General features: G+C 45.1%; 1 protein-coding gene across 2 annotated transcripts; it reads right to left on the bottom strand.

Annotated features, from left to right (window-relative positions):
• Positions 1-807: 807 nt before the first annotated feature.
• Positions 808-17,690, bottom strand: MAPKAPK5 (MAPK activated protein kinase 5). Of its 2 annotated transcripts, none has more exons than XM_014874902.2 (14): positions 17,540-17,690; positions 13,838-13,911; positions 12,859-12,934; positions 11,968-12,065; positions 10,866-10,974; positions 8,960-9,049; positions 8,301-8,396; positions 7,232-7,312; positions 5,762-5,949; positions 3,796-3,916; positions 3,069-3,199; positions 2,346-2,467; positions 1,956-2,060; positions 808-1,007 (listed from the first exon to the last, which is right to left on the bottom strand). In XM_014874902.2, exons 1-14 carry the CDS (start codon positions 17,573-17,575, stop codon positions 913-915), a joined length of 1,422 nt encoding a protein of 473 aa, XP_014730388.1. In that variant the 5' UTR covers positions 17,576-17,690; the 3' UTR covers positions 808-912. The 2 variants fall into 2 exon arrangements, with proteins under 2 accessions (XP_014730388.1, XP_014730389.1); XM_014874903.2 differs by having other exon boundaries at positions 2,352-2,467; positions 17,540-17,689.
• Between the last annotated feature and the right edge of the window lie 298 nt (positions 17,691-17,988).

The following is a 17,988-nucleotide window of genomic DNA, read 5'->3' as shown; positions in this document are numbered from 1 at the left end:
AAATCCCAGGGGTTCCCCAGAGCACTGGGAGCAGCTCTGCCAAACAAGAGGACAAGTCAGAACCCAAGCCTTGGATCTTCTAGGAAGGAAAGAATGGGAATAGAGGGGTGAATCTCAAACAAAAAAACCCCAGGCTGGTCTCGGTCCATAGAAGATCCCACCATGGAAATTAAAGTAATTTGTGCATAAGAACTTGAACATTCTTCTGTTCTGATGTTGGACAAGGTGAGAAAAAGAAGAGTTTTGTGCTGAATGGTTGATTCAGCATTAAAAAAAGTCTGAGGGAGATGAGGAGGAAGAAACAGAGGAGGTTAAGCCTTAAAGAAGGTCTGAGGGAGATGGGGAAGATGACAAAAAAAGGAGAGTCACTGCTCAGAACTGAAAATTTCAGCAAGCACATGGCCTCAGGTGCCTGGACAAGGCACCAAGCCAAACTGAAGATTATTTAATTGATTTTTCTCTACCTAAAGACCTGGAATTTAGGTGCCAAGGGGAGTGGTGAATTTGCATTTCACAGCACTTGCTTCAAGTACTCACTGAGCAGGGGCTGGAGAAATTGTGGCTCTCCTTCACATACAGTCACTGCAGGGGCTGGATGTGGCAGGTGAAAGGCAGCTTCTGCAACTGGTTATTAAGAAAAAGAATGGTTTTTAACAATAAAATCCACCCCATTTGGGGGGCTTATGATTAACAGTACATAAGTGATCATATATACCTCGAGGAACTGAGTTTTTAAAAAAATATTACAGTACCAATGATTTTTTTTTTTTTTGTATCTACAACTATACAGCATTTTCAAGCAGTATGGAAATTTAATGAAATAATTATGATTTATTAATTTACATAAAAATACTTTTTACAGTTAAAGAATAAATCTTAAATGGTAAAAAAAATAAGATTAAGAAGCTCCAGCTATTGAGAGTCGTGGGAATTTGTCTGCTCTTCAATCACTTGTTTGACGATTTCTGCCAGTTTTAGTCGATCCACTTTATCTGTGAATCCTCTGCCTGGAAGGGAAAAAAAACAGGGAATCAGCTGGAGCTGGGCACAAGGAGGAAAGCAATCCCAGCTGGAATTAAACTATGCTTCACACAGACTTAGGGCAACAGCAGCACAGCATCCAAAAGGAATTACAGACCATAGTTCTGTTGGGAAAATTGAGCAATTAAAAATCTCAATTAAAGCCAAGCAAACAGAACAGAGGAGGAAGCAGGATCAAGCCCTTGTGAAGCTGCCTGATATTCCTGGTCCCTGATATCCATCAGCCCCTGCTCCTGGGGGTGACACCTCTGCCAGCCTCTTCTGTCCAGGAGCCACCTGAGCATTCCCAAGGTGATTGTTGCAGTTTAATTCTGCTTCCCACCCAAGCTGAGCTGCAGAGCTGACAGGGAGGAGCAGCCTCCAGCAGAAAGAGGGAATAAAGAGCTGGATGGAAAGCAGCTCAACACAGCTGAAGAGGCTCCTAAAAAGGATCAGAGAATCCTGGAATGGTTGGAAAGGACCTTAAAGGTCATCTGGTTTCACTCCCTGGGCAGGGACACCTTCCACTATCCCACACTGATCCAAGCCCTGTCCAACCCCTCCTCGGACACTTCCAGGGATGGAGCAGCCACAGCTTCTCTGGGCACCCTGTCCAGGGCCTCTCCACCCTCACAGGGAAGGATATATCCCATTTATCCTTGCCCTCTGGCAGTTTAAAATTCCCCTTTTTCCATCATGATCCCTTTGTGCTGTTACACTCTTGGTGTCTCTGAAAACTCAAGCCTGACCCTCAAACAGAAATTTCAAGGCAATACTTTCATCTGCATTTTGGGAACACCAGTTCTGGCAGAAGGGATAAAACAGTGTCAAAACCTAAATCAGCCCAAATCCAATAAATTTGGGGTTATTTCCATAGCAGGAGGTCTGTGCTCCCCCCTTTTCCACACTCCCTGTGGCAGAGCAGGAATTCTCACCATTCCAGCTGAAGCTCTGCAGGGTGTCTCGCAGCAATTTGCATTCCCTGTTGTATTTCCAGGCCTCCTGCATCACTTCATTCAGCTTCTCATCTTCATTCTCTCCTGTTTGGGACAACAAAGGGACACAGGAGGTTTGGCCTCATGCCTCACTCAGGGCTCAGCAAACTGGGCAGGAATAAATGCTGACCCCACACCAACCAGGAAATGGCCTTTAAACCAAATATTCCTGTTTGAAAGTTCTTTTAACAGCTCTGCATGTCAGTAAAGTTCCACATGAACCCAAATCCCAGCTCAGAGGAGCTTTGTTCTTCTTTCCTCACCACTGACACAGACACACCCAAAGTCGTTGTCTTGTTTAGGAATAAAAAGGTTCTTAAAAGTGGCAACCTTTACCAGCCTGTGGTAGAATGCACTGAGCAATCACATCTCTCAGCTTCTCCAGGGCCACGTTGGAATCGTTGCTTCCATTCTCAGGGTCATGGATATAAACACCATCCTTTGGCTTGGTGCTGCACAAGAACAAGAGGGAAATAATTAGAATTTGGGCACAGCTCAAGCTCGTTACTCGTTGTGTAACTGCTTCAGTCTAACACAGCTCCTTCCCTCTTCCCTCTCTGGGAAACTGGGAGACAGCTTCAGCATTAATTATAATTACTGTCTTATATTATGAGATCATTTTAAGTATGGAGAAAATGAAATACTCCTTTAAGTAACTCCAAATAAGGGTAATCCTAATATGTGTGAGTCTATTTTTTAGACTAACTCGAACAAAAAGAGGGGGAGAGAGAGAGAGGTTACTTGACTTCCTCAGTGGATAAATATCAGGATGAGGAAGAAGATCTGGGAATTTTTTTCTCCCAGTTTGCCTTATGTTACACGTGACCCACCATCCCATAAGGAATCTGTTCAATGCAGGAACAGAGCCCAACCTCCCTCCTGCCTTCACTGGCACACCTTGGCAGAAAAACCACATTGTGTCAGTATTACTTGTCTGAGCAACACCAAAAGTGTGTTAAACCATCCAAACCGAGCCTGTGCCATCCCCAAAGCCATTTTCCAGCCATCCCAGCTGGCTCCACGTTGTCCTTTCAAACCCAGCTTTGGAGTTACCCCAGGAGTTTCCGCTTGCGCAGGATCGGGTTGTTCACGGAGTGAAGGGGCTTCAGGCTCACTTTGAGGTCTTGGATTCTCATGTTTGCAAGTTGTTCTGCATGAGCCTGTTGGATCCCTGCCACCATGGCCTGGAAAGACAAAAGGGGCACTCAGTGCAAGAGCACATCACAAGGACAGTGTTTGGCCTTTTGGGTGAAAAAAAAAGAGGCACCAAAATCCGATTTATTTTGGAGATGTGCAAGAAAAATCAGGTTTGCATGAAGCAAGGTATGGTTAGAACTAAAATCAGTGACAAAATATCCCTGGGGGAGACAGGACAAAGGATTATCTCCTTTTCACATGCACAAAATTGACTGAAACCCTCTTTGAGCAGAAATTAAAGTTAAAAAGAACTATTTGTTTAATTGGTGAGGTCATTGCTGTGGTGGGGATGAAACATGGCAAGAAGAGCAAAGACCTATGGAAGATCCCTCAGGCTCTGCTTTCTACCATCAGCACGTGGCTGTTCATTACCACCAATGTGGGAGCATCTCCTTCAAGCCCAAACTCCACATTTTATTCCCATTTTCATTTATCTTTCCCTTTGCTCCCAAGATCTCAGGCTTTCCTAAAGCAGAAGAGAAGCTCCTTATCTGCATAACCCCACATCACAAAAGCCCTCCAGCCATCCCAGAGCTCTCCTGCTCCTGTGCAACATTCCTGACCAAAAAACTGCTGTTCAGACCTTGTCCATCATCAGCTGGGCAGAGGGCAGGATGTTGTCCAGGGCCTCTGTGGAATTGAGCCAGGGATGGTCCAACACCCCCTCAATGGTCAAACGTTCCTCAGGTTTCACCTTCAGTAGCCTGGGGAGGAAAGAATAAATCTCTAAGAAAGGGTTTGTTGATTTACAGAGAATTGAAGCATTTTAAAGGCCAAAAAAGGAGCTTCTCCAAGAGCTCAAACTGCCCCAAAATGAACCCAAAATCTGTCCAAGCTCCCTGACTTTGCTGTGGTTTAATGCTGTCACAGCTCATCCAGGGCAAAGGACGGTGCTAAAGGCATTCCTGGGATAACCCTGTGCTGCTGAATTCCACAGCCCTGCCCCAAGGTGGGAAATCACCTTCCAGAGGAACTGGAAATGATCCAGACTGGCACTGTCTGCAAATGCACTCCCAGAGCTCATCCCCAGAACAGGCTACACTCATTCCAAGCACTCTGGGCATGGAAACTTTGCAGAATTCACTGCTCCCACCATGCCACTCCTCAGCCAAGTCCTCAAGTAAGAACACTTTGGTTCCAGCTCCTCAAAATAAAAAGCAACTTTATTCAGAGATTGCTGGAAACTCCATGAAATCAATTTTTTCTAGCATGAAACCCTGGAAAGAGGATTTGCAGTTAAATTTGTGTTCTCATGATGAGCACAACTAAATAAAAAAGCCAAATTTCCCAGAGAGTGCTGACAAGTCATCCCAAAGTCTGAATGAGAATGGGAATGACTCCATGAGCTTGTCACACTTCTTTAGACAACTCCAGATCAGCTTCTTGGCTGCAGAGCACAATTGTTAAATGTACCAAGAAAGTGGAAATAACTTGTACAAAATGTCAGCAGCACCACGGGGGAGCTCAGAAATCCCATTTGCTGCCAAACAGGTTAAATTCACTTTTGATACCAGACATGTGCATTCCTTTTCCATGGATTTTCCAAATCCTAACCTACTATCAAACCCTCATAAAGCTTGAGGTCAGAAATCAGCCTGGATCCATGTGACAGCATCCTGAGAGCTGAGTTTCATGGGAATTTTAAAAGACAATGAAACCTTCTGCCTGTGGAGTTTGTGTGTGAGAATAAAGAGCTGACCTTGGTATAAAGGAAAGTTAATTTGGTGAAATACTGGGGAGTTCTCCTGCACAGCTCCAATAACATCCCAGCACCCTCTCCAAACAATGGGAATCCTTGGAGAATTTACAGTACATCTGAGGAGCCAGTGACACTTTTAAATTACTTCCCCAACTGATTTTTTTCCTATTTATATTGCTTTTATTCTCTCAGTTCCTCTGGTGATGCAAAGGCAGTAAGTCCCTGTCACTTTTTCAAAAATAAGTGAGGTCAAGCCCTAATCAGTGCCACGTTCTTGCTCCCAAACAGACCAAGTCTTTGAAACACTCCCAGCTGAGGGATGTGCCCTGCATGGAAAACAGACTCCATTAGCATTTGGAATAAAACATCCATGCAAAACCTTATCTGGGTCTGGCACCTCATGACAGATCTTCATCTCCCTCTCCATCCTCCTGCCTGACTCTTTTTAGGCTGTGTGTGATGAGCACAGGGCTTTAGGGGACAGATTTACCACATCCCATTAAAGGCACTTGATTTTCACAGGAATTTCAACTTTATGCCAGGAAATCCATGCTGGTTATGTTATCCTGAAACCCTTCAGTGCTCCCATTCCCCTTAAAAACTAAATACACAATTCAACCCAAGAGAAGAGACATCAAAATTAAACACTTGGGCAGGGAAAGAAAAACATTTCCCAGACTTGGTTTATACTGAATGTAAGGGGGAATTTGTCAGCTGGATGAGCTGCAAACAATCCCCTCACTGCTAGAAAAACAACCCTTGGGGTAAGGCACTTCCAGATGCTTTTTTTAATTCCTTAACATCAAAACAATCCAATTCCTTAACAGAAGAGTTTCCTCCACACACTCACTTTCTCACAATGTCTTTTGCCATTTCTGAGATCTGGCTCCATTCTTCCTCTGGGAATTCAAAGCTTCCCGTCATGATCTTTTTCCTCATGTCCTTGGGAATCGTCCGGCTGTGGTGCTTGGAGTAAAAGGGGGGGTACCCACACAGCATCACGTAGATAATGACCCCCAGGGACCACAGGTCACAGCTCTGCAGGCAAGGAAAGGGTCACTTCAGGGAGCAGTCATGATAAAAGTTCTGTGGGATTCCCTAAGGGAACACAACCAGCTCAGCTCCTCCTCCAGATCCACCTTCGTGGATAAATGTGGCTGCTGTGAATAAGGTGAACAATTTCCAGGTGGTTGGGAATTGTCTGGGAACAGCCAAGGCTGCAGAGAAGTGAGAGGTTTATTCAGGATACCTGAATCCTACTCTCCCAATCCCATAAAGAATCCAGTTATTTACAATGGGAGGCTGAAAAACAGAAGGACCATCCAACAAAGGCACCAGCAGGGACATTAAATCAGAGCTGTGAGGGACAGGAAGGAGCCAGGAGCAGGACTGGATTGCCATGGAAGGACAGAGCACCTGGAAGCCTCTCAGTGTCCATTCTGGGGTGTCAGGGGAGTGCCAAGAGCTGCTTTTGCAGAGTCACACCTGGGGACAAGGCCCTTCCCTCAGCAGCCTTTTCCCCCAGTGCCACCAGGGCTGAACAATTCTTCACATAAAATCACTCCCACCTTGGGAACCCCAAATCAAGGGGCAATAGAGGGAAGAAGAAACTGCATATTGGAAACATTATTGGCACATTCTAAGGAGTTCAGAAACACAAGTGTCTGCTACAATCACCAACCTGGCTCTCCACGAGGGAGAGAGGCAGGCAGAGCCCTGACAAAGGCAGATTTGTGATGCAGACAAATTAATATTTGCTTTAACTCTCTCTGTGAGGCTACTAAATGTTAACACTGCACATCAAATACCTGCTCAGGGACGTGGTGGAATAAACAACCATCCCTAAAGTTGGAATCAGGGCAGATCCTTACACTGGGATCACAAACCAAGTAACTTGAATTAAAATTGGCACACCCAGAACACTCCACGGTTCAAGCACTGCTCAGCCAGCAGGAGACAGTGATCATAATAAGGAGGAAAATGTTTTGGAATGCCCAAAAAAAAAGATTATGACCTTTCAGGACATTTCCTGCCGTGATTTTGCCAAGATTCCAGCAGCTACACAATAAATTCTTGGCTGTTTTCCAGAAGATCCAGGTACAGAGCAGTTTCTGGCACATCCAGCAGGAAAGAGATTCCCTTTGAACAGAGGTGAAAAGAACTTCCCTCATGGCCTCACTCCAGCAGAGTCCTTCTACTCTCTCCAAAATCTCATTCATATTAGTGTTCCTTAAGAGCATTTGTGTATTTTTCCTTTATTAGAGGATCATTAATTAAGTTTTGCATTTTATGATTTGCTCTATCATGTTTCCCAGCTCACCTTGTTGTAAGTGTAAGGGGTTGGAGACGTGGGGATAATACCAGACTTTTCTTTCTGATGTCTTCTTTGTGCCTCCAGTACCTGGTGAGAGGGGAAATAAAAAAAATTTTAAAAAAAAATCCATCTTATGAACAGACAACGCAACCAGCAAAGACTTTGCCAAAGATTTCTGATGATTTTCCATTCAGGAAACTTATTCCAGCTACTGAAGACTACCTAACTCCAATTTTTCTCCCTAAGACTGAAGCTTTCTGCATGGGGAAAATACTAAAATATATAATATTTCAGGGCACTGAAATCCCCAGTTCTGCCTGAATTAAAGCAGTTGCTCAGAACCTCCAACCCCTCCAAGCTTGGAACCAGAACCCAAGGAGTGTTTGGAGGGTAACCCAAGCTCCAGAGCTGGCCCTTTTTGCCTCTCCCAGAATAAATCCCATAAAAAGTGTCCCTTGCTGATCCACTCTGTGGGTTTGGGTTGCAGGGAGCCCCAGCAGCCTCCAGCTGAGAAGGAATTTTCAGGGCATGCTCTGATCTCTGAATTGCCCTTCCCAAGTGATTAAAGGCTGCCCAGCACTGCAATTAAATCTCCATCTGCAGCTGCTTTTCATTTTCTCCAGGGCTCCAACACAAAGGACAGGAGAGAGGGAACAGCAGCATTACAAAGAGCAGCCTGTGTGTAATTACAGATTGTGTTTAATGACAGGGGGCCAGGCCAAGGTGCTCAGGTACAACCCTCTGCCACTGCCCTTTTCAGAACCTTTTTGTTCCAGCAAAGTCCTTTTTAATGGAACCCTGAATGAGCTTGAGCTGGAAGAAGGATGGCAAGGCAGGGATTTCTGCTTTAACACAGCTAAAGGCCAATTGTCACCATCAGTGCTGAGCAGAGGCTGGGAAATTTGTCCCATCAACAGATCCCTGTGACACTCCAGCTGCAGAGTGGAGTGATTCCTGCAAGATTCCTGCACTCAGAGCCTTTCCCAGGACTGCAAAGGGGGTTAAAATGATGTGGATATGGAGGCTCAGGCAATAAATGATTCCCCTTTAGCCCAGAGCAGGAACTGGTTGTTACCTGAGGTGCTACATAATAGGGAGTGAACTGGGGTGTCATCAAGTCACCTTGGTCAACTTTGGCAAACCCAAAGTCACACAATTTAACAGGTGCATCCTAAAACAAGGAGAAGAAGCTTTATTAGACAAATCTCATTAAATCAGCTTTTCTAACACATAATTCTTCTCCTGTCCTCATCTCACCTTTTCCAAACCTCCACCTCATTGTATTTATATCCTCACACTCCACCAGGCAGCTGAAAGGTCACAAACTGACCTTTCAATACAGAGATTTTGCTTTTCTGGGTGCTCTGGGCCAGGAACAGCCCCCTCAGGGATTGGGAAAGCACTGAGCCCCTCGTAGGGGGGATCACTGCATGTCCAGGTTGGTTGTGAGCAGGAGAGACAAAAATTGTTTGGATCTATCAAAGCACCTCTAGGTAGAGGGTCAGAACATCCTGATGAGGAGGCAGAACTGGGTTCTGTGTTCAGGTGGAGAACCTGACTCTGTTTAACAGCAGCAGGGACTCACTGTCCTCCAAGGAGATCAGGGGATGGAAAAGCACCAAGTGCATCCAGGTGATTCCATTTTGTCACCAAAACACTGATGTCATTTTAGCACTACTCTGAGAGCCACCCTTGAGTCATTTTACAGAATTCAGCAGCAAATGTTCATCTTACCAGAGAGTTATCCTTGAAGAGGAGATTCTCAGGCTTGAGGTCTCTGTGTGCAATGTTTAGTGAGTGGCAATGCTGCAAAGCCAAAGCTATCTGGAAAAGGGCACAATAAATCAGCTACAACCACCAACCTCCTCCTGCAGCCTGGACATTTATTTCAGCTTTACAAAGAACATTTCCAGCCCCAAACATTTTCACTCCACTTGGATGAAGTTCTCAGTTAGGACAAGCCTGACCCTGCTGGGCAGTGGTGCAGTGAAGTGACAACTGGGACATGAATGCCACAAAAAACAAAAACCAGGCTGGCCTGGGCTTCCCCATCACCTCAGTTTGAGAACTCAAGGCATTAAGAGCCCCTCAAAGTGAAGCAGGTGGTGCCAGTGCCCCTTCCCTGCTGTGCCAGGGCTCCAGGGGGCTGCCCCTGCTGAACACTCAGCACTGAATTCTTGCTTCAGGATTCCAGGGAATGATTCACTGCACTTGGTCCTGCCTGGAGATCCAACACTCAGGCAGGTTTATTCTTTAATTTTGGATAATACTGCCTGCACTTTAATTATTCTGTGGCTATCCCACAGAAATGTGTTCCTGGATTCTTTCAAGGATGCTTTAGGAACCTGCAATCCAGGCAGGAAAGCTCCAGGGACTGCACATTTCCAAGTGCAATTCATTTAAAGAAAAGCCAAGTATAAATATTTAAACAGCAATCCTGAGACAAAAGTGAGACACAGCCTCACAACCCTCATTTGGAAGTATCCCTGCTGGATTCTGTAGGATCCTAACCAAGTTTAGAGTCCTTAAAAAACTCCAAATTACTGTCACAAGAGAACTTCACTGCTAATTTAGCTCAGCAATAAATACAAACACATTTCCAGAGAAAATGAGGCAGTGGTGTGACAAGTTTTAACCATTCCTGGATACAAGACAGTGATGAAGAACCACTAGAGAAGAGAATTTTAGAGAAACTTTCCCATTTCAAACTTCATTTCTATAAACATTAAAGCAAAGAGTTACTTAAGACATGAATAACCCAATGTACACACAGAATTCAAATCCAAGTCTTGGCTTCTGGTCAAGTTTTACAAGATTTTCCCACCATGTCAGAATCAAACAGCCCAAAGGATGTCAAACAAACTGTCAAGAACAATTCTGTACTTGCACCTCATTTCTTTGTTGGATGAGACCAAAAAGTACCAGCACAATTAGCATTTCATTAGAAACAAGTCAAAGCACAAAAGTAACACAAATCTTTTTGCCCCACTTTCAAAAACATTTTCTCTCCAGCTGAGAGGAACTGGGAATCCCAGCTCTGAATTCCACAGAGATCCTTCTGAGAGTCCCACCAGCAATAAAAAACCTGATGGACACCAAAACCCCCTGCAGAAACCATGGTGGAGGTTATAAAATACAGCACTCAGGAGTGAGCTGGGAGAGAAAAGGGTGAAGAAAAAACAACATTGGAACAAACAGACACAAAATCAGAATAAACAAGACACATTTCTTGGTATCTTCCAGGAATTCCATAAGCCCAAGCCCAGAACCCAGCCTGAAAACCCCTGGCCCGGAGGAGAGAAAAGCCAAGGGGGTGAAGGAGATTCCAGAGCTCGGGAGTCCTGCTGGAAGCAACACTTTTAGGACAAGAAAAATGACAAAATTCTCCTGGAATTCTTCTCTAGAGCAGGTGTGGAAAAGCAACGTTAAGCACAGCAGACCCAGAGAACAAGCCCACACCTTCAATCCTTTATTGCTAGTAAAGCTTTGGCATTGTCACTTATAACAAAGCAGGCAATGATCATCGGATCAGAACTGAGGATTCTTTTCTTTATTCCTTTTTTCCCACCCTTCCAGCCCCAGGAATTGTCCCTACTTTAGCCAGAGCATGATGGATTTGCTGGGACAGGGGGTGACTTGCCTGCTTTGTTACTTGGCTCGCTTGCTTCTCAGTAAAGTGCCGGTGCTGGCTGATTCTGTGGAAGAGCTCTCCCCCTTCCATCATCTCCATTACAATTAGGAGCCGAGCCCTGTTCAAAAGCATTTCATGTTGTTATGTTAAAAAAAAAAAAAAAAAAAAAATCATCCAAAAGAACAGAACTGCTAAGCTAAGAATGCATATTTCACACAAACACTGCTTTCTCTATGCTGCTTTTGGGGTTATTTTGGTGTTGTCCTTTTGCCTTCCAGTTTTTAAACTGTGCAGGATTTTCTGGCTCCCAGTGATTGGCAGCCAGGAATCTCCAGTTTGCTCCTCCTGATGGGCTCCCACATCCAGCTGGAACAAACTTGGCATGAATACATCCAGATCTACCCAGGATGGAGCTGGAAGCCACGTGGACACTCCAAGGGATACACAGAACATGGATGCTTTTGAGTCTGGATCCCACATTATTTTAATTTACAGCTTTATTGCCATAATTCTGAAGGATAAAAAAATAGGAAGGTGGAGATCAGGGCTGCCAGATCCTCTTGGAATTAACTCCCAGTTCCCACCACACAGCAAAATCAGCTACACCAGAGCCTAAGACAGGTCTCAGCTCTTTTATTCTCCCAGCTCTGATGGTTTTCTCCACTAAGATCCTATCAGAAGACAATATTTTTATCCTAATATAACAATGCACCAAAAAAAAAAAAAATCACTCTGCTCCATGTTTTCCTGTGTTCATTTTAAGCAGGACAATGCATTGAGAGTTTTCAGTGCTGTATTTCATATTTTTAGAAACAACTCTTTCACACAATGCAGACTGAATCAATGGAAAACCTAAAAAAATGGAGATGCATTCAAAACAGGGAGTGAAGGAGGCAAAATAATTTAAATACACAAAAGTCAGGGGAAAAAAAAAAAAACAAGAGCTGCTTGGTCTGCAGGATAATTATTATACCTAGGACCCCTTTAAATAATAATTTTGTGATTAAAACCAAAACAAACAACAAAAAAACAAAAAAAAGCAAACTCCACTATACCTTGAGCTAAACATGGAAAGCAAGCGGTGGGAATGAATCACCCTATGTAATCTTACCTGGGGCTGGATTCATGTGGGAACTGCACACTGTTAGCATAAACTTCAATTATTTGAACAATATTGGGATGTGTTGCACACATCATGTGCAGACGTACCTTGAAGAGAAGGGAAGAGCTGTTACTGCACACAGGGACAGGCACCTGAGCCCTGCTCACCTTGGCATAAAAACACCCCCAAATTGGTGACTGATTATGGAATCACACACACGAGAGCTCTGGGAAAAGCTCAGTCTTGCAGTTCTTTACAGAAATTTAAAGACAGAACCGGCTTTGAAGTGGAAATGAATGAATAAACCCTAAAATTCCATAATCTGGTTTCTTTCATGGCTAAGTGTTCACAACACCTGGAACGTCACCTCCTGTCCCAACATCCAGGAATTTTCCCCACTTTAAAGCTCCCTGGGCTGCTCAATCAAGCCAAGTCTTGGTGCTTTTTGTACACAGATGATTTTTATGGCAATTTTAAAGGAGAATTTGCTCAAGAAATGGAAGTTGCCAAAACATTGAGGACAATTAATCCTTCTTTAAATTCCTGCCAGCTTGGAGGGAGTGCCCATCATTCCACAGACTGACAGTTTGACACTTCAGGAATTCCCAAGAAGTGTCAGAACCTCCTTTAGCTCCTGGCACATGGAAAAATCCATTTCCAGCACAACTTGAAGCATTCTTGGAGCAGTGACATCCAAGAGTGAGACGTATGGAAACAAAATTCCCTCTCAAACTGGTTCTGTTCCATTACAGGGAGAAGAACAGTTTTAAAATACAGCTCAATAATTATAAATAAATATCTGAAAGCACAGCCAGCAAATGGGGGTTTGGTGGTGAGGTTTTTATTTTGAAAACATCCTAAAATTGAAGTTTTTTTTGGAGAGAAAAGAAGGAACTGTACCTCGTTTCGAGCTTTTGGACGATCGAGGAGGATTTTCAGTGCAAAGCGTTCTTGGGAGGATTTTTTCATGCAGACTCTGGTATTACAGCAATAAAATCATTCAGTCAGCAAGGAGGTTAAAAAGAGACACCTGAAGCAATTGATTTGTAGCTCTGAATTTGCTCTCCACGTGGGAATTCCCAGCAATGCTCCCAGTTTGGGATACACAGGGAACATCCCAGTTCTCACCCTAAATTCAGCCTCAAGAGAGAGATTTTGGATGGAAATAACCCAAAGCACACCTGAACACCAGCAGGGATGTTGGAATAAAAAGTGTTTGGAACAGATAAAGTGTTTTGGGAAGGAAATCCTCATTTTGGATGAATATTTTCTCTTTCACCCCCCATTAAACAATTGAGGAAAGGGCCCATGTTTGAACAGGCAGCCAAAAGGAAAAATGAAGCAACACAAAAAAGATGAGGAGAACCCAGACAGGAAGAGAAATGATGGGAAGGACAAAGGGAGCACCCAGGAACAGCAGCACAGTGGTTTGCCAGCACAAATTCCCATTCCTTGAGGGAGAGGAAAAATGTTTTGGTTCCCAGAAAACATCCAGGGGTTAGAAATCCATGAGGAGCAGGGCTGGGGTGCAGAGCCAGTGGCTGCTTTGGGCTCGTGGGAAGAGCTGGAAAAACACCTGGGAAAGCAGGAAAGGAGCAGAGCTGGGGGAGCAGGAGGAATTTCTGTTGGAAATTCCAGAAATTCATTATTCCATAACCAACTCCTGTTCCTGCCTGGCTGTGGGAACACACCAGGACAGGGAAGAGAGGAGAAGTTTTCCATCCCAAATTCCCCCAAAAAGACAAAACCCCTCCTGCACAACCCCAGTGGGGCAGAGGCATTTGTTGTTTATAATTTTCCATGTATTCCATCACCACATTTAATAAAATACTCACTGACTCCTGCACAGGTCAGGGATAATCCCAGAGTGTTCCCTTACCTAACAGGCCCACTGATCCCAGCTCCCAGCTTCTGAGTCCAGTTAATGTTGTATTCCTCTAAAATGGAGGTTTCCTGTTCAGGAAGGAGCAGCAGGAGGAAAAAACACAGTCAATAAATACATAATAAATAAAATTACTACAGCCTTTCAAAAAAAACAAACCCAGCTCAGCAGATCTGAGTGTAAAATTGCCTGCTGGGGGAGTTTGCTTTCCTGAAGAAAATTAAATGTAAATAAATATCAATGCTCATGTCATGATTTACCTGATTAAAATTGTTTCTGTGCAGTTGGAATTTCAAAGCAGGGTTATTGAGAGCACTAAATGTGATTTTGTGCTTTTAATACCTGAAGTGTAACATCTCTCCCTGACTCAGTTCCAGCTTCCTACCTTTAAAAGATCAATCACAATGAAACAAGGAGCCCATTTCAGCATAAAAAGGCATTTTTTGGTCACAGAAAACAGAAAAATGCAAGTTTCAAACCTTTGGAACCATCACAATTAATTCATTAAACCCTGCTTGATTAATTTTCGATTTTTCTGATAATGAACCAGGCTCCTTTTGTCCAAATCCACACAGATAGGGCTGGGTTTTGTTAGGCCACAGCTTGGGTGCTCTCAGGCTTAACCACATTCCAAGGCAGGCTGTAAATCCAGTGCTCAGAGCTTTGATTGATGCCCTGAGCTGGGCCTTTGTTCCTTTATTAAATTCCTGCCTCTGCTCAGGATAAATCACAGCAAAAGCAGCTGCTGCAACAGCAGCACTGGGGAAACTGAAGGAAAAATCATTCCCAAATACACTGGAAATTCATGGAAGAGGCCATCCCTGAAGATTTTATCAAGGGTTTTAAAGGAAGGGGCTGAAATCTGAGTGGATCACAGAAATTTGGGGTTTTTAGGAGAAGCTCAAAGAAACTTCTTATCAATTCAACTCAGATAAATTGTTAGGGAAAAGCTGATTTAATTTTCCTGATATTCAGCTGCAGAGAACCGAAGGCAGCAAGGGTGGGATGAAAATGTAATTTCAGGAGGGCATTAATGAGCATTTCAATTTCCTATTCTGTGTATTTGCCATTGTTTTAAAGAAAAAGGCAACAATTTTACTTGCTGTACTTTTAAAATTTTGATCCCAACCTTCATCCCAAAGCAGCTTCACAACTCAGAAGTAAAAATGAATAATTAAGTGGTCAAGAAACACAAATGACACCAAATCCAGGATTTGATGCCCAGCATCACTTCCACCTCCCAGCTCAGGAATGGGAGCTCCAACTTCAGCACCAGGAATTCCCAACATTGTCAAGGAAAGGTTGGACTCCACCACCTTGGGGGTCTTTTTCAACCTTAAAGATTCCATGATTCTGATCCTAAACAGCTGGAAAAGCTTCAAAAGCACCAACGTGTTTGAAAATATCCAAGAGTTTCAGCTGGGAAGCACAAAAGCTTGGATTCCATGGGTATGGAATTCCTGGGCACATCTGGGAATCACCTGCAGCAATCCCTGTACAGCTCCAAACTTCCAGGAACCTGAAACTTCTGATTAATTACATTAATTTTTCAGTGAGAAAAAGGGGACAATGATATGAAATATCTGGAATTACAGCAAAGTTTCACACTCACGTGGAGCTGGGATCTCTCCAGCAACAAAATTCCCTCCTACCAAGCCTCAGCCAACAGCTTGGGCACTGTCCCAGCAGCCTGGGATGCTCAAAGTCTGGAAAAGCAGCAATCCCAGAGCTCTCCCAGCCTGGATTCCACCAAGCTGCTCTCACACACCAGGGACTGCTCAGCCCCTTGTGAGTTGTTGATCTGAGAGGGCTTTTCCAACCTCACTGATTCCATGATTGCACTGATGGGGGAAAGGTTTGAAATAAGGAGTTCTGGGGGTCATAGGGTGACTTGAAGGAGTGCAGGCTGCTGCTGCTGCTTGGATAAACTCCATGGATCCAACCAGAGAAACTTCACATCCTGGGGAATTCCCCCTCCTGCTCCTTCAACCTCACCTCAATTCCCAAACACGGATCCTTGGCCTGAATCCCAGACCTTGAACCCAAGAACAACCAAAGCTGACCCAAACCAAGGATTTAAGAAGGAAAATATCAGCATAAAAGTATTAAATTATGAGCTAGACTCAGGCTGTGCCCAGAATTCCAGGGATTTGCCCAAGGAGTTTTGGTTGAACCCCTCTGGACTGGGAGGAGCAAGAGAACAGAATTGTCCCAACACTTCCACAACTGCTTCAGCTTTTTAGTTTTAAACCCCAAGAGTTCTGATGTGAACCTTTCCCTTCTCATGATATACCACAGAAATACTTAAATCCTTTTTTTTTTCCAAGCCTCCAGGATGGCTCCTTCCCTGAAGTGTGCCAAGAAAAACACAGGGAACAGTTCTGACATTTGATCTCAGGGGTTAATTACAACCTTGTTAGATTTCATTCTACTCTGGGCTTTTTGTTTGTTTTTTTTAGGGCAAATCTCACAAATTTTCAATATGGAAATGCTCAAGAACAGGTTGGAAAAAGCTTGGAACAACCTGGGATAGTGAAAGGTGTCCATGCCGATGGAAGGGGTGTAATGGGATGAGATTTAAGATCCTTCTAACCCAAATTTTTCCAGGATTAATCAATGGCACAAGGTAAAAAACCTCCAGAGAGGCTTGAAAATCTTTATTTACATCACTTTATCCCAACAGGGAATTCCCCAACTCTCACAGGAAACCCACCCAGCCAGGGCACAGAGGGATGCTGAGCTCACACCCTGAACCCTGGATGTGTTCAGCTCCAAACACACAAATCCCACACTCCAGAGCTGGTTTGTCATGGCAGCACCTGAACAGGAACTCTGGAAAGGCTGCCTGACATCCCAAGAATCAGGAAAAGGGAACAGTGGCAGGGAATGAGAAAGGAGTTAGGAAACAGGGTGAGAAACAGGGTTCTGACTGCTGGAAAAAGTGGGAAAATTCTCTTTAAGGACGGGCTGTTCTTTGGTGTTTGATTTTGTAGCTTTCAAGCCTGATGAACAAGAATATTTAATCTGTGAAACAGAGAAGCCAACAAGCTTTGAGTGATGTTCAGGTGTTAGAAAACCAAATTACTTGGTGGTGGACTTGCCTTGATAAGGGTTAAAACTTGATGTGTTTTAGTGACATTAGATCTGGGAAAGGTGAACAAAGCTTGGGAAGAAGGATTTGGACACAAAGAACGTGGAACTTATGGGCTGCGAGGATATCGGGCAGAACCCCCAAGATAAGGAAGAAATTTAAAAACCCAACTTTGCATCTGTGTTTACCCAGCTCCATTGGGTAAAAGGGAATTCCAGCAGGGACAGATGGTGACCAACTCGGAGCCACCGAGCCAGGAAACGCCCCCGAGCCAAAGGAAGAGAAGGACCGAGCGTGGCACTAATTACCATGGGGAATGAGAGAATCATTAACCAATAGGATACTAATTAATACGAGAACTATATAACTTGTAGCCAATGAGCACTAATTCCTTTGTTGGCGAAAATGTATAAATAGCAAAAAGTTTGGACACTTGGGCTGCTCGGTTTGCGGGATCCTCCGCCTCCCCCCTGCGCGGAGCAAACAACCTCTGCTTCCCCCACCGGCGTCCGGTTGCGATAAAAAACCCCAAAATCGGCCACACGGGCACCGTGACCCGGCCACCCCAGCCCAGCGTCCCCCTGCTTTCCCCGGCGCCTCTCGCCAACCTTGATCGTCTTGTCCATGTCGTGATCCTGCGACATCGTCCCGCGGGGCCGCGGAAGCCCGGGGCACGGCGGGGCCCGGGGGCGCTGCGCCGCGTCAGGCAAGGCGCAGCCCCGGAGGAGCCTTTGTGCCGCCGCCGCTCCGCCTCATGCCCGGCCGGGCGGGCCGCGGCTGCCGGACCCCGCGGCGCGGGGAGGGCGCGGGGCCCGCGCGGAGCCGCCGCTCAACCGGGAGGAGCCGCCCGGGACCCGGACATCGCCGGCACCCCGCGCCGGACAGCCCCGCCGGCCGCCGCGGCCCGCCGCAGCCCCGCTGCCGCCGCCGCGACACCCACGGGAGGACGGAGCGGGATCGCCGCGCCCGCTCCACACCCGCCGCGGGATTTTGGGAGCCGCTGCCACGGGGCTGGCGCGGTTTGCAGGCGGCTGCAGGCAGCTCTAAAAGCGCGACG

This window comes from Sturnus vulgaris, chromosome 19 (genome assembly GCF_052056855.1).
Source record: "Sturnus vulgaris isolate bStuVul1 chromosome 19, bStuVul1.hap1, whole genome shotgun sequence".
In the NCBI taxonomy this organism is placed as follows: Eukaryota; Metazoa; Chordata; class Aves; order Passeriformes; family Sturnidae; genus Sturnus; species Sturnus vulgaris.
The sequence above is the reverse complement of the archived record's forward strand: the minus strand, read 5'-3'. Positions and strand labels throughout refer to the sequence as shown.